This window comes from Corvus kubaryi, unplaced genomic scaffold (genome assembly GCF_017639235.1).
Source record: "Corvus kubaryi isolate FWS band 111438036 unplaced genomic scaffold, C.kubaryi_AGA036_p1.0 133, whole genome shotgun sequence".
Classification (NCBI taxonomy): domain Eukaryota; kingdom Metazoa; phylum Chordata; class Aves; order Passeriformes; family Corvidae; genus Corvus; species Corvus kubaryi.
The window spans coordinates 37,154,448-37,171,342 of NW_024580667.1; the positions used below are offsets into that span (position 1 = coordinate 37,154,448).

General features: G+C 37.7%; 1 protein-coding gene across 1 annotated transcript in view; it reads right to left on the minus strand.

Moving 5' to 3' along the window:
• GPC6 (glypican 6) overlaps positions 1-16,895 on the minus strand; it is a 751,944-nt gene that overhangs the window by 202,682 nt on the left and 532,367 nt on the right. Inside the window, exon 4 of the mRNA XM_042034994.1 lies at positions 2,334-2,499. Within this exon, the coding sequence (XP_041890928.1) occupies positions 2,334-2,499 (166 nt within the window). The remainder of the gene's footprint in view (positions 1-2,333; positions 2,500-16,895) is intronic.

Genomic DNA, 16,895 nt, shown 5'->3' on the forward strand with positions numbered 1-16,895 from the left:
TTTTCTCCTAGTACCAACTTCTGTCAAAACAACCTTGCAATGCACAGATTATGAACTAAGCAAAACTATCTTGTGTATGAATATGCACTAACATTTGGGATTCCTGCCTAGGCAGGAATTTATCTTTTTTTTTTGCTAGTGCATGGTTCCTAGTATTGGAACAGGGATAAAACTGCTCATGCATAATTTCCAATCTTCCATAGCTCAGTGGTGCTGTAAAATGCTGCTGTTCGTTTTAATTCAGTGCATAGAAGTTTTGTTGTGTTTATCACTAAGGGAATTGCATGTGTTATTAGAAAGCCTCTGACAGCTGTCAGAGACAGAGACAACTTGCCTCATTTCAATCTTTCATACAGGAAGGACCCTCATCTTCAGCAAAGCTGTCAGAGGCCTGAAAAATGGGATAAAACAGAATACCTTTTCCAAACACATGAAAATCTCTGTATCTCCTCTATTTTCTTCCCCATAAAGTTACAGAGAGGAAGCTGTATAGTTAGAAGAAAGAGGAAATATGATTTGATGTTTTTGTACTGTATACTGCCTTGTCATCACTGACCTGTAGAGATAATTGCATAGTAGCCTGCCTGACATGGTATTTAATAAATTAGCACTATATTTTAACATAACATACAAGCTTTCATGCAGTTTTTATTTTCTGAGAGCAAGAACAATCAAAACCAGAGAGACATTGATGAAGACAAGGGCTTTGCAGCAAAGACTCTGAAAGTCTGAATCTGTAAGAATTTCCACACTTTCCAACACATCTCACCATGCCCAGCACTCTCACTGAATTTAAAGCAACAGAAAAGGAAATCTTCTCTTAACACCTCAAACCTTAACTTCCAGCTTTTGATTTAAACAGGTGCTTGCCATAATAAAAACTCTGTTTATTTTAGTTCAAATGTTTTGAGAATAAGCACAGAGAAAGTAGCTTATGCAATGTCTTTACAGGTTAGCATTGTTTTCCCATCAGCTCCTACTTAGCTTTCTGATGATGACCAGATTCTCCTTTTCACTCCAGTAATCCCAGAGGTATCCCTCCATACAGCGCTATTTCTAATGCCAACTCCTTTAACCAGTACAAGAGTCTGGGAAGGCAAATGTATCTGCATAATTTGTTTAATATTGTTGTTTACATGCTATTTTTATAGCACACTCATTGCTTGTTTTCACTTTTCATACTCTGATTCATTTTTCATCCTGTTTTCTTCTCCCTATCCATCTTGCACTGCTGAGTAAAGCAAAAATCCATGAATGAGTCAGAGTCAAATTTTCAAAGTCAAATTGGTCAGTGGGGTATGAAATTAAGCAGAATGAGATTGCTTATGTTTTATCTTTCCAAAAATAGAAAACAAATTTTTCTTTGGCTGCAATAAAGAAAGTTTTATCCCATTTTTTCCAGCTGCATTTATTTTTCTGAAATCCAGTCTAGACTATGACGCTCATTAGCGTCTAGGGTAACTAGCTGTTTCCATTCCTTCCATATTGTTATCAGCCTTGTCTAACTCTCATCCTATCCTATCACCAAAAGCAACCTAAAACTAATATTTTTTCTTATATGTAACTCTTCTGGGAGGTTTTTGGGTTTTTTTGGTTGTGGGTTTTGGGCTTTTTTTTTTTTTGTTGGCTGGTTTTTTTGTTTTGCTTTGTTTTACTACAGGATAGCTGAATGACTTTAAGGGAGATTTCTTTTTTGTTTTATTCTTAGTTTATTTGAGTGAAGAATTATGTGAATAAAACCATAGGAGCAGTTTTTGTTAAATATGTATTCTATGCTCCATTCTAACATTGGGTTGCATGTTTGGTACTTTCTATTCAGTACACTGGGAGAAATTAGCATATTTTAAGAAAGAATGAGGAATTAATGATTTCTCATGTATGTAACTTTTGAACGTTTTTGCCTATATACTAGCAGAATTAAGAACAGCAGCTGTTGTGATTTATGTTGACTGGATGTTATACAATGTTATTATCTTCTCAGCTTGCAAGAGCCTAGTTTTCAGTTGTAATACATACTATTTCTGCCATGTTAAGCTTGTTATCAAATCCTCAACCAAATCTTTCTCAACATTTCACATAGCATGTAATAATTCAGCTCAGGAGCTGTAACACCACATCATTCCTTTGGAAATATGAAATGTGAAACGTGACTGGGTTAGGGCAGGGTGAGCAGTCATTTCTTACTGCAAGCCATTAAGTTCAATTAGAAAGTGAGCTGCATCTGCAGTTGTTCATTCTGAATATTGACCAACAGTGTCTTCTAACCTCACAGAACTCTGCAGAGATTTGCTATTACCAGAGTTTCCTTTCACTAATATTTAAACTCTTCTTACCTATGAACAGATTCCACTCAGTATCCAAATCAGCCTGATTTGCTAGGCAGCCCTTCATTACATTGAGGCAATAGTTGTTGCAAGGTTTCACAGTGGGAAGTCCTCTGCAGTAAGGGCAGTACAACATCTTCATTAACGCCCGGATGCACCCTGGGGTGGGACTGACCTGCAGAGTTTAAGGCAGGGAAAGAAAAAGAAAAAGGAGGAAATCAATCTCCTGTGAATTTCGGGATGGCTGAGATTATGCCTCTAAAGCAATAAGTGCAGAAGGGGCAATTTGTGAAAAGAGCTCAACCCTTAGTAACACCCTCCTATAAGACTAATCGATTCCTGCCAATTACCTTCATTTAGCACAGCAGTGACTTTCAGGAATGCAAAAATCAACACTCCCTTACTGATAGCAGTGCTTGCCTCCCCAGCCCTCCCACACAAAATCTGCTGGAAAGCGAAGGAAAAACATTTGGGGGATCAGCTGGGTAGTAACTGACTGATCCTACCATGGAGATCCTGAGGAGACTCCTCACTCTTCCTATGTAAGATAGAACTGTCAGTCACACTGGCACTGGATTAAAATCTCCTCTTTATCAAAGCACAGTAAATCCAGGATAATCTTGACGGTTTCTATACATTTATTCAGAACTGCACCATGACAAAGGGATATCATTCTGTTTGCAGACAAAAATATCCTTCCGTCTTCTCAGACAAATTCATAAAAAGATCAGACAGGGTTTGTTTGGGGTTTTTAATTTTTTTTGTATGCTTTCAACATCTCAAGTGACAAAAAATATTATAGACAACAGTCTAGTGCATTTCAATTTACATATCAGTATGGCACGTCTGCACATGGTGGACTTCTCTTCTGTATTTAATAATCTAATCTCAGACTTTAAAAGTCATATCTACTAGTAAAATACACATTTTCATGCCAAAGTTTCTAACTTGGATTAAAAGTGCACACTAGGTACTGCTCACATTAGCATCTGTCACAGTGCAGTGGAGCACGACTTTCTCATGCTGGAGTGACAATCTAGAGCAATGACAAAGGGCTGCAGGTTCCTCAGTGATTTCAAAATTCCTGGACAGGAGATTGCAAAGCAATGGCACTCCTTTCACTCAACCTGTTGGTTTATGAATAAATGCAACACTACTGATATGAATTTGAAGGGATTAAACTGTTTTTCCATAATCATGGTAACTTGTGCTGAAAGCATGGATCTAACTGCACTATAGTGGTACAGGCTGAACTGATTGATGTCATTTGTATTATCAAGACTGTACTAAAATTGTGTTTCATTTCTTTTTCTCTGGAATTTGTTTCTCCCTTTTTGATGTTAAATCATTGATTTTTAGAGAACATACTCTTTACACAGGACATTTTTACATGAAAATAGTTCTGTTACGAGATATAGCACATGCTTCTGAATATGCTTAGAAGGGATTTTTGCCTTCATTTCCTAGGGAAATGCACTTTACTAGCACAACACTGATGGTATGTGTGAAGGTATATGCATCCATCCTTTTCCAATAGCTTTCGAACCATCAGCCACTTTCAGTCAAATTTGATTGACGACTTCAGTTCTCAGTACATTAAGATCTTACACATTTTTTCTTTTTAAATAGACAGCTGAGGGAAAGGAGAGAGGCTCTATTATTGAGGCCTTTATTGAGGAAAAGGGTGAAATAAGAGGTCAGTTCCTCACAGATATCAAAGGATCCACGTTGAAAATGATGCTATGGTTAGAAAAAGCACAAGGGGAAACTTTCACCTTATTGAACAGCAGAAAATCCAGATTCAAAAGAAGGCATATTTTACTATTTTCATTGCTCAGAACCAATTTTCAGAGTCACTTATCCAGCTGCTGTATACCTCCAAACCTAGAACAGGTCAATTTTTACAAAAAGACTAACACCAAAGAAGGAAGTAATATTTACTGTATATTTACAGTCAACAACAGGATCTTCAAATTTATATTGAAATTGCTGCTTAAAGCTATAGCTGTGAGTACCGAGAGTTTTACCAGCTAGGTTCCTTTCATGTTGTCTTGGGGTGACTTTATGATGTGTATCCCATATCGCTGCCCTATGCCCAGAAATTAATTCTTGTGCCTTTCTATGCCTTTAAACTGAGCCTGAGAGGGGGAAGGAAAAACCGAGCAAAACTTTTTCAAAGCAGTTTGCAGCTTGTTCAAGGTCACACAGAGATGGCGACTTTTTCTTTTCCCAGCTGCAGCAGGGGAGTGAGGAAGCACCCGGCTTGCTGCTGCCCAGTCAGCTTTTGGCCAGTGGTTCAGCTGCTTTTTCTCCGGAGAGAGACTGAGAGTTGAACCTTTTTTTTCCCTTCCCTGGAATTTCGGATTTTCTCCCTTTTCTGCTGGACTGCTTCAATATCAGAACACATCAGGAGGACTTTCCACCGGGCACAGAGGGCCTGGCCCTGGGCCAAGCCCCAGCTCCGAGGAAACCAAAGGGAGGACTCTGACACTTTCCCAGGTTTTTTCTCCACAGCGAGAGATTTTATTATTTAGTATTATTTTCCTTTTCCCATGTGTTTGTTAAATAAATAGTTTTATCTCTTTCACTTTTCTTTGAGGAAAATTTATTTTCCCCCGAACCTGGTGGGGGAGGGGTGGTGACCTGCCTTCTCTCAGAGGATATATTTCTAAATTTGGCCAAACTGGCACACATGCTTAAAGTTATGCTTCTTCCCAGTTCTAGTAGTCTCAACAATGCCAAGTCATCAGCACCTAGTTGGCCTCTAAATTCTGTTGGAATCCACATATTCTCCCATCCACACCTTCCCAAATCCACTTTGGTACTTTTGCTGACATATACCTGTAAGATCTTGATCTTACACAGAAACTTCCCATCAATGTAATTCTTGAAAAGCATATCTAAAAGACAGAAGACAGTCCCTGTCTTTATATGATATATTACCTTTCTTATATTGTCTTTATATTAAGAAAAAAACATCAATATTTATGTGAGCCTTATTTCATAACAAGTGACATCTGGGAGGAAACTAGCTATCATGCCTTACTCTGCCAGAGATCCAGATCATGTCTCAGATATGCTAGGACAGAACCCTAAAGGCCAGTTAGAGTATCTATTTACACAGGCACTGTGAACCTTGAATTCTTGTCACATTACAGAATTGCTTTAACAGAGTACTTCCCATCACAGTCCACTGTGAAGTAGTCAGGGTAACTTCCAACCACTCAAAAAGAATGAGCAGGACCCAGGTGTCTCATATCTTGTCTGAATATCTTAATATTTCCCATACAAAACAGTGGCATCATTAACAGCATTTTACAAGAAAGAAAGGTGCTCTGCTTATGTTAGGAGTGAAGTAATATGCTTTTTTAAGAGAAGAAGCCAAGAGGTGAGCCCAAGCAAAAAGCAGATGGAGGTTTCTACAGAAGCCTTTGTCATGTTGTTTATATCCGCATCTGACTTATCTACATCATCTTCTGACAAAGACTAACACAAGCAGATCCTTGCTGATCAAGCTGGATGTTGCAGAACTTGGTTTCAGAATATGCTACACTGGTGACATAAAATAGAAGCATAGATGAATTGCTGTGCCTGCTGGCTTACATTCACTTTGCTTACTGCTCGCACCTTCTGCTCCAAGTTGGCCGCATCCCATAGTACCTCACTGTGTTGGCACTACATCTCCTCTGGGTTCCATTTAGTGCCTGAGTGACTAAAATACATGATTATTATTTTGTGTGGTTTTTTCCAGCTCAAAGTGTTCAGGATAATAGGAGTCAGTTGCGCAGGCAATGGGAGTAAAAGGAAGCTAAATATAATGTTGTGTGTTTTGAAGTGAGACCGGTGGTTTCATAGTGCTTAGACTATACTCTGCTTAGCACTGAAAGAAGGGAGGGGACCACAACAAGACAGATACCTTCATGCAGCTCTCTGGAGGCAGTGTCTATCCTGCCAAAAGTGTATTGAATGGAGAGACAGGTGGAGAGGTCCAAAACACATCTGTTAAGAGGGCTAACAATTAAGCTGTGACCCAAGCAAGGGATGAGTCCTGTTCTCAATCCTGCTCCATATTCACCTGTCTCTTAGCAGTACTGATGTACCTTTAGGTATCCAAACTGTGGCTCAGGGAAATATTACCAATAGCACAGCTACTTTAGAAGTCTGAAGGCTAAAAGTTAAATGTTGTATTACAGCAGTTAAGTGCCTTTCTGAACCTAGACCTCAGTGAGCAGCCAGGTTTCAGTTCTCAGCTTCAGTTGTTTTCTCTCTACCTTTATTTTCAAAGAATACAGTTAGGTCTTTTTCTTCTCTCAACAACAGCTGAATTATCTTTCATGCAAAAACCAATCAAATTTTGCTCTAAGATTCTGAAATCTTGGTAAGAACTCAAATATAAAAGAAAATATCCAGCTTAGAGTGAGAGTATTTCAGAAAGCTATGAACTCATGAAATCTGGAGATTATCACAGAAAGTTGATTTTCAACCACCTTCTTGCTGCTGAAAAATGCTATGAAATGCATTTTCAAAGCCCATTTCTCATTTCCATCTTAAAAAAAATAAAATTCAGAGTCTCTCACACCTAAGTACTTCTCTGCAGACCAGCCAAAAGGCATTAATTTCATTCAGAGGTATTCAAAACCTTAAAACCTGCATTTCCCAAGGAGACCTGTTCCTCAGCTCAGGAGTTTCAATGTTTTTTTCTGTAAGTAACATTTGTGGATAAGTACAGCTTTTTTTCTTTTTTGTCTTTTAAAACACATTGCAATTTGCTCTACGGTAATCGCAGCAGAGAAATTTGCATAGACTTCAAAGTTTAGAAATAACTGGTTCATATGTAAATCATATAAATCAGTCAGATCCCACTGAATGGCATAGCTGGGGAAGTTGCTACAGAGGAGTCATTAATTATAGCATGCTGTTTCCCTGACTGACTAGGACAGCTTCACTTTAGCGTAAGCATTCGTGGAATACAACACATCAGAAAAGTGCCTTTCTGAGCTTTGACTGAGCCTAGTAGCTTCAGGACATGTTACATTACTGCACTTTGTAACATTTTCTGACAGCTTCAGCTTTATCTAAATGCATGTTTTTGCATACATGCAAAACCCCCAAAAAGCAATACTCTTAAGAGCTTCATTACTGAACACTTGTTTTCCCCCTTCAGAAAGTCTAGGAGGAATGTTATTTCATCTAGAAGACAGATTTTGAAATGGTGAACTTGCAAATATAAATAATTGAGGAGAGAACTTCTTTGGGTAAAAGCCAGGAAACACTGCATTTGCAGACTGCTTTGTTATGTATTTGACCTGTTTTTATAATCAAAATCCTTGGCTTTGTCAAGTATATGAACATAAATCTTATTTTTCTGATACAAAAAATCAGACAAACTGATTAAACAACTGGTCACCTTTAGAAGAATCAAACATGTTCAGATATGGTTTCTCTGTGTTTATTTATAGGAGATTGCTTACTGAAGTAGCTGGCATACATTGTCTGGTAATCAAGTAGGGGTGTTCTTCCAAAGTTATATTGAATGTACCTAAACTCACAGAATAAGTCCATACACCACACTTAGGTCCAGATCCTGTCATTTCTTGGCATAAAATAAAATTTGTCAAATATGAGCAAAATTAATCACTACTGACACCACATCAGGGAACTCACATACTTCCTACATTTCCTGAGCACCCAAAAGAACTCCTCCTATTTGAAACCACGGAGTCACTCCTTAGCATGAAGACCTTGTGGGAGAAACTGCTGGGAGGAACCAATCAATTTCTAGCCAATTGGGCAAGGAAGTAGACACTCTTTAAAAATGCCTTTATACTAGAACAATCCATAGTTTGAAGGAGGATTATATTTTATTTTTCATAAGCTTTAAAAATGCTTTAAAAATCAGACTGCTGGATTAAAACTGGAAATTTCTACTTCCTTCCAATTTGGTGTTCAAGATGAGGGTGAGGTATATTCCTGCAAGCCCATGTAAATGGTCCATAGGTGCAGAGAATTTTGAAAGGAATCCCTGTCTTTAACACTTGAGTATTGGCTAAATCATCCAGCTTTCCATTCAGCAAGCTGATGTGTGTCCAGCAAAGGCATGGTGCACTGTCTGCAAAACTGAGGTACTGGCACCCTTAAATTATTTTTTTGATCTCTGTGCAGTCCATCTACTTAATGATAGAAGAATGCGTAAGTTTCCCAAGTATAATTTTATTCATAGCCTACTTATCTCAAGAGTTTATACAGGACTAGAGTCACAGAATCATAGAATATGTTGAGTTGGAAAGGACCCATCGGGATCGAGTCCAACTCCTGGCCCTGCACAGGACACCCCAAGAGTTACACCATGTGCCTGAGAACATTGTACAAAGGCTTCTTGTCAGGCTGGTGCTGTGACCACTTTCCTGGGGAGCCTGTTCCAGTGCCCAACCACCCTGTGGGTGAAGAACCTTTTTCTAATATCCAACCTAAACCTCCCCTGACACAACTTCAGGCCATTCCCTCAAATCCTGTCACTGGTCACCATAGAGAAGAAATCAGTGCCTGCCCCTCCTCTTCCCCTCATGAGGAAGTTGTAGACTGCAATGATGTCTCCCCTCAGCTTCTTCTTCTCCAGGCTGAACAGACCAAGTGACCTCAGCCACTACTCATATGGCTTCCCCTCAAGGCCCTTCACTATCCTTGTGTAATAAAATGCTTATGTATGTGGCCAGGTCAGAGTTTTAACTTGCATACATTAGAATGTTTTGATTAACTTCAAGAAGTCACCCTACATGCTTTTATCAGAAAGCTGATCTGTGGAGAACTTCATGGTACAATTCTAGGGATTCCTGCCCCAAAATCCTCCACAGTTTAATTCTAGCATTTCTATCAAATATTCTATTTAAAATCAAAGGGGACATAAGGATTAGTGGTTCATGCTTGTGATTTCAGAAAAGAAGGAAGAAGAAAACCCTTTAATTTAGAATTGCATTCAGTGTACTAGAACTGAGGAAATTTCTCCTAAGCACAAAACCCTTAATTCTGATCATCCATCATAACAGTGATGTAACCAGGATCAGACTGAGATGTATCATGAAGCACACTTCATAGGGCACACAAGATTATTAGAAACCTTTGGATCACACATCCTAAGAGCTTTTTCTTTCATCTTTAATTAACTTCAGGACAATGACGAAACTTCAGCCCAGTCAGTGACTATTTTTTGCCATAGAGCTTTTACATTATCTCCTCCACATGTTACAATTACTCCCTATTGATTTTTTTTTGTTGTTTGTTTTTATTACTGGGAAAAGCAGGTAAAGCTTAGCTTGTAATGATGGTTTTCTTCCTTTTGCTCTTTCTTTTCTTCAAAGAAGATCAGCTCACTGTTGGATCCAAGTAATTAAATTTTCTTTTTGTCCATATTTTGGCTGTTTTCATGAACACTGTGTTATTGCTGATTTAATAATCAAGGTATCAAGAAAGTTCTTTTCAGCAGATTTCAGCTGCAATTATGTCTGTATGTATCCAATTAGAACTACATAGAAATATTCATAAGATTTTGAATGCTCTATTGAAGTACTTCTCATTGCTTCAGACTGGCTCATAGAAGTGAAGACCTCAGTTCACTGCTTTTACAGCACAATCTGATATAAAAATGGAAGTACTGCATCAGCCACACTCAATTGGGAATTTATGTTGTAGAAGGTCAATTTGAGAATATTTGCTTATATCAACCAAAAGTCTAGTCTAATACTAACCTCCTAAAGACAAAAATAGCTATCTTTTTAGCAATTTCAGTCACCCCAGATGACTGAAAGCTAGAAGACCTGGTTTAAGTACTACAGCTTTGTACTAGTGCCTTTGACTTTGTGCTTGAATTATATAAAACTAAAAATAAAAAACTACAGCCGGTTAAGGAGCTTCAAGATTCCCACCGTCCTGGGATAGTATTATCTCATGAATATGATGAGACAAAATATGGCCATTTCAATTTTAATATATTCATATCCCAGAAAATATTTTTCTAGCAAATGTATAACGTATAGTTCAAGATGTTAATAAAATTATTAGAAAAAATTTAGGGCAATATAGTTGAACCCTAGAGAAGATTTATAATGTAACAAAAAAAATTACACATTTATTATCTGGTAAAAACTGTGCAGCACTAAGAAAGAAGAGGAAAATTTAGCCATCGTTCTTGTCCAACTGAGATGTTCTTTTCCAGTAATCATGACTTTGAAATCATGCAAAACATGGCAAGTACCTTTCTTTCTAACGCCTATTAAAATTTGAGGCATTTTTCTTACTTATTTTGTCATGTCAGTTGTGTTCCAGTATGTGCATAGTTCTGGAATGTGTACTAACATTGCCCCTCTATTTAGCAGATGAAAAACCACAAACTATTACAAGACATTTATAAAGGAATTTAAGTATATAAACCCCTAAATGTTAAACATCAGAATTTTTGAGCAGTGCCTATGAGCATTGCTCTTCTCTATAATTTGCCTAAGTTATCATGACATGTAATTGTGAAAGTGGCCATATAAAAATAAGGACTGGAAGTCTCTAAGAGATTACAGCAGGAGGTTGCACATCAAATAATAAATAACTGTTGGAGAGGTGAGTGAGCAGAAGTCAAGAGCAAAAAAAGACAAGGACAAAATGTTCAGATGTTTACTTGGGTGAGACCGAAGCTCTCTTTACAGAGGGAAAGAATAGCTTCTCCTATTTTTAGGAAACTAGGAAAATTACTTATCAGATGATCTGAACACAGAAAATCTAAATTTAGAAAACCACTTGAAAAGCAGCAGTCACAAGATATTTTGTGTAAAGCTTATTTTTTAATCTCTTGATTCACATCTGAATGACGCTTTAAAGAATTTTTTTTTTACAAAATAAAATGTTTGAGCACTCAGATATAAATATTAAAATGTTCTTAAATCCCATTTTACCTGTCAAAAACGTAATTAAATTCAAGCAAACTAGGTGGAAATGAAAATTTATTTGACTTAAAATCCTGCAAGCTGAGAAAATACTCCAGGACACAAGGATTTAAATTCCATGAGATATTATTGAGCTGAAAAATCTGCCCTGCAAATTTTGTGGAAGAATATTTATCTTTCTTATCTATTTTTAGAGTAATCCCACATTAAACAGAATTTGAGGTACAGATTCCATCTGTTACTTTCCTAGCATTTCAAGGACAACACTAAGGTGAAAAATCTCTGAAATAATTTCTTCTATCCACTCGCAGAAGATGAAAAGTTTTCTATCACACAGACACAAGGAAGGAATCTCACAGCTGTTAGGCTTTCAAACCTCACCATCTCTTCTGGAACATAAACTTTAAGATACTCTCTTAATAAAAAGTAGCTACTCTGCTTTCTTCCCAGAGGAAAAACAAAACTGCCTCTCACTTAAAGGAAGTGTGCTCATTTCTTCCAGCCTCGTGCTCCCTGTGAGGGAAAAAAACTGCTGTAGAGAAGTAGGTTAAGTATTGCCCAGGTACAAATCATAAATAGAAAGGGAGGTCCTTGATAATCTGGAAATCAAACCCCCAGATAAGCAAAAGGAAAAACTCTGAGAGAAAGAGAATTGTCACAGCAGGAGATAATGATCAAATCGAGCACTTAGACGTTTTGTGCAGCAGTATCTGGATAAGAAAGTGATGAGAAGAATGGTCAAAGTCAGTCCTACTTGCAACACCCACGAAGTTTGAAATGCAGACTATATACCTAAGGGCATTCTTGCTGATTGCCTATGATTCACCGTGCCAAGCAAAAAAGCACCTGAGAAGAAAAACAGTTCTCTCAGAGAGAGAGAGAGAGGGAGAGCTCAGAAAAACTGCTCTGATCACTCACAAGTACTCACAAGTACTTCTCCTTCACTATCTACTGATGTGTGAATTGTTTCACTAACTTAAAAAGCGCATGAATCAGAGTGGTGGAAAGGGCTGTGGGATGTCTTTTTCGTGCAGTGTCAGCAACAACACACTCATGAGAAAGAAATAAATGCATACATAATATTGGCAGTCTTGGTTGATGGTAAGTTATGCAATAATTCGAGGTGACAAGTGACAGCAGATTGACCCAACTTGTTCCTGCTCCTTCCTGCTCTAAGAAACCTGGAGTCATGATGCAAAAGACCCTTTAAAGTTTATAGTAAGGTGGTCACTAAATAGTAATGTGATCACTATCTGAATTAGCTGACAGTGGCAATCTCCGAGATACAGCAAGTAAGGACATGTAGATTCCTTACAGCTGTTTTCCCGTGTAACTGATTAATTGTCTGGGCCGCATAATCGAAGTGACAAAAGGGTAGGAACTGGGTAGATTAGTACTAATAGGAGGGAGTTCTTACTAGAGAAAGAAATAGAATTGTAGGATAAATGAAGCAGGTAAGTCCAAGTCTGATGGCTTTGCCTACTTGTTAAGCCCCATCATATTCCTGAAAATTGAACATTTTTCAGGTAAATTCAAATGGTAAAATTTCATTACTAACCCTGGGCTATTGGGAAAAAAGGCTAAGGTATATCCATAGAATCAAACAAGACTTTTCTAGTTGCTCATGTTCTTGGTCCTTCTCCATGAAAATCAAAAGGCCAAATAAAGAGTGCTGAGTTTTGAAACAAAATATTCACTCTTATTATTAGCAATAAGCTGGTCACACTGTGTCAGAGACAAGATAGGCACAAAATAAAGTCATCAATGCACCAAGGAATGTAAAGCCTGCTTTAAAGAGTGACTGTTTTCTGAATATCCTGCAGCCCACTACAAAGCAAGATGTTAATTTTCTGGGACATAATAGAATATAATATTTTGCTTATTCTCCTTTTTAATTTTATGATGTGAATTAAGCACAGGATGGACCACAACAGACAGGACAGTAAAACAAATTCTGTTTTGTGAATCATATGCAAGTACATAGATTGGAAGGGAATATATTTAACTATTTCCTTGAGTTCTAAAGGGAAGAAGAATGTCAGATCTTCAGGTATCCCAGCAAGGATCTAGTCAGATACATTGCTGGTTCCAATAATCAACAACAATGTCTCGGTAATATATTCAGTGTAGCACAGAAGCAGAGTGATACTTTAAAAATAGCTCACCATCTATTTATAAGATCCATAAATGCCCACCACATTATGTGGGCCCAAGTCATGTGAGATCACCCTATAGCTCCATGTTAACATTTCCTCCTTTATGGTCTTTCAAATACTCGTTAGGTTTTCAGAGAGCTACTTGTAAATATATGTACCATGTATAAAATATTTAACAGATGCTCAAATGTACCTTGGGATGATGACTATGGTCTGGAATGACCTGTTTATGGGATGTATGCCCACAATTCTGCTGAATAGTGCACTTGCAGTTTTTAGAACTGCATAGCTGAGAGTAAATCTTCATCTCATCATTTTATTTTCTTTTATTTCCCTTTTAATCCCTTCCTCATATCTCCTCACCTATAGACACAAAATGTAAAAGCAGAGGGATCCTCACTAGTGTCTGTGTGTCCTTCTTCCAAGATACTGCAGGACAAACACAGGAAGGTGATTGAAACAAGAATAGTTAGGGGAATTAATGTTTCTACATGAGAACAAGGATTCTTCTCAGCATTTTGTCTCTGAGTTGTACACGAAAGAAAAACATGGTCCAAAGTACTAGCTCTGGATGACTACATGATATGAAGTCAAGTGTATAATTTCCCAGAGAATGTTTTACATATTAAACCAAACTAGTCCTGGGTAAAAGATTCAAGTTTCTTCCTTCTTCACATTCAGATCCACATGAACAGAAGAAAACCTGAAATGGTGTATGGATAAACTAAAATTAGACATGTTGTCTTGTTCCCCTATAGCAGAAGGGTGAACTGCAGCAGCAAATTGCCTTTATGATACCTAGTATTATAAAATTATACTTCAGGTACTGTAATTTTTGGGAAATAATTCCAATGGAAAGTACGGACATTGTAGCATTGGTTTGAAAGAAGCAAGTACCAAATAAAAGACAATCTGTCAAGCCTAAGCCGGTTATTTGCTCACGCCTGCAGGAAGCAGATCAAACATACTCTATTAAAATATCTCTGACAGTTAGATTTACTTTTTTTATTATTAGAGATAGACTATATGTGAAATTTGCTATTAAATCTTGATTTAATCTACCATGAATTTTAGATTGATGTACAAACCAGAAATAGTGTCTACAACCATATGAAAACATTTTTAATATCTTGTTCCTCATAAATTCTCAGCAGGTAAGATGTTATTCAGATTATTTTTTCTTTACCCAAAACTGAGCAGGAAAAAGCATTTTGTGTAGGGCTGACTAGTATCTAAGAGGTGTCAGATCTATAAATGTGAAAATTAAAAGAAGATATTAAGGAGGTAAACAATATAGCCTAAGATTACTTTCTTTTGCTCAGAAATTTTGCCAGAGTAATTTAAAACCCAGCAATTTCAGCTATCTCTATGAACTACTGTAACTGTATTGACTTACAGTTCTTACTTTCTCAAGTGAAGAAATCATTCTTTTATGTGTCATCTTTTAGATCTGTCAACAGCCCTTGAAAGTGCTGATCCTATATCATCCTCAGTGGGCAGAATGCTCTGCAGTATGCACTGAAGCCCCTATCCCAGATGCACACTTCCCAGCTGTTGGCTAAGATCAAGTGCATCATCTTCTCTTATCACTTTATTATCTGATACATCCTCAGCTTAAAGATTTTATATTAAATGGGTTTGGAAGGCATGGGAAGGAGTAATCATTTCCTCCATCCACTCCATGCATCAGCCCAAAAGTGCAGTGCTTCCACCTATTGTGGTCACATTGTGACTGTGTGTCAGGATGTGATATCTGCACATAAAAACACCCTGTGTGGTTTGATCTTTTTTTAGGTGGACTCTGGATCTCTCATGCTTCCACAGATCTTCTGGTGATGCAGTCAATGACCACAATACCACCACTCAACTGAAGGCCTGATGCAGCCACTGCAGCTATGCTCTGCATGGAGAACTCCTGAAACCTCAGTCTGAGACACAGTGTATATGGGGGAAGGCTTGGAACTGGGACTGCCCTTATCCCTGCTGGTGTCATTCTTCCCAATAGACTGTCACAGTCTTTCTAAAAGAAAAAAGAAATAGAACAGTCTTGTTTATGCTGTTGACTAAACTGGTCCTGAACATACCTGCAGCCAGACCAAGGAAAGGATTTTTGCATTTCTCCCTCAGCATGCTGAGTTCTCCTTTAAGAAATTGAAAGTAGTTCTACAGCTTGTAAAATAAGATGTCAGTCCTTGCTGGATGAAAAAACCCCCATTCATGTTGAACCTCAAAAGACCACACAGATTGGACTGAATGACAACTTGACCCATGTCTCTAAGTGAAAAATGACTGCATTTACTGCTGGCTAAGTCAGAAAATCCAGTAAAAGGAAAATATATATAATGCTATATAATGGCTACCTGGCAGTAAATTTGTATTTCAGCCATTTCATTGCCATTTGTCTCTATTTGATTAAGCCACCTGAGTTGTAAAACATGCTGGAATACAATTTATGTACAGCAATATAATCCACCTAGTGGTCTGGTTTCCAGAACCACAAGGATAAACACTCTCAAACCATAAAGGCACTCTTGGTGCCAGATATCCATTTATAATGCCTGCAGAATGATGTCTCATCATTACCATCTCCGGTATGGATGAACTGTCAGCTACTCTACCACAACCTCTTTCCAAACCTTTTAAAAGTAAGGAAAGTCTGTCGTGTCCAAAACACAAAGGTATTTCACAAGACAGGAGAGATGTCCTCAGTGCAGCAGTATTATTCACCTTGAGTGAAGAAGACAACAGGAATACCACTGTGAAATCAGCTCTACTGTAAAAAGCTTTGGCAAATAACACTGTAACGAAAATGTTCAAAATAATGTTGCAGAAATACTCCCTTGTATAAGATGACTCCAGGACGTGGGTTCTTACTATAATCAGCCCTTTACAACCCATGTATCTTGTTCCTACCCCTGTATCTCATTCTACCTACAAGACTGCTGACCAGCTGTGTGGACACACTTACAAAACGGTGAGATCAGTGACATTGCTGCTGCTAGACATGGAACAAAAATAACTGCTGGGCACCTATTATGATGAGAAAAAGTTAAAGAAATGAAAAAAAAAAAACGACAAAGGAAAACACACTTTCTAAGACTGAAATCCTGAAGCACAGAAATCAGTCTCTCCTCCCACCCTTCCCTCTCACCCTACAGTTGCCAAAGGCACTGAAAGGCAAGCAGAACCAGAAAGAATTTCACTATAGCTGGATTTCTTCATTCAGAGGAAAAACATCAACAAAATGCTTTACATATTATCACTCCAATTTAAATATATATATTCCCTCTGTAGTAGTTGAAAATGTGAAAAATTTAACACTATTACTTATGGACATAGGTGCACAAGAGAGAAAAGAAATTTCTTCAGTATTATGGGTTTTAACATAATGATCTTGCTATATTATTTAATGGCTAATCACATGCTACTGAACGAGCAAGCAAACCCCTTATGCACTGCATTTTATTTGTTTATTTTTTGAATGCCTA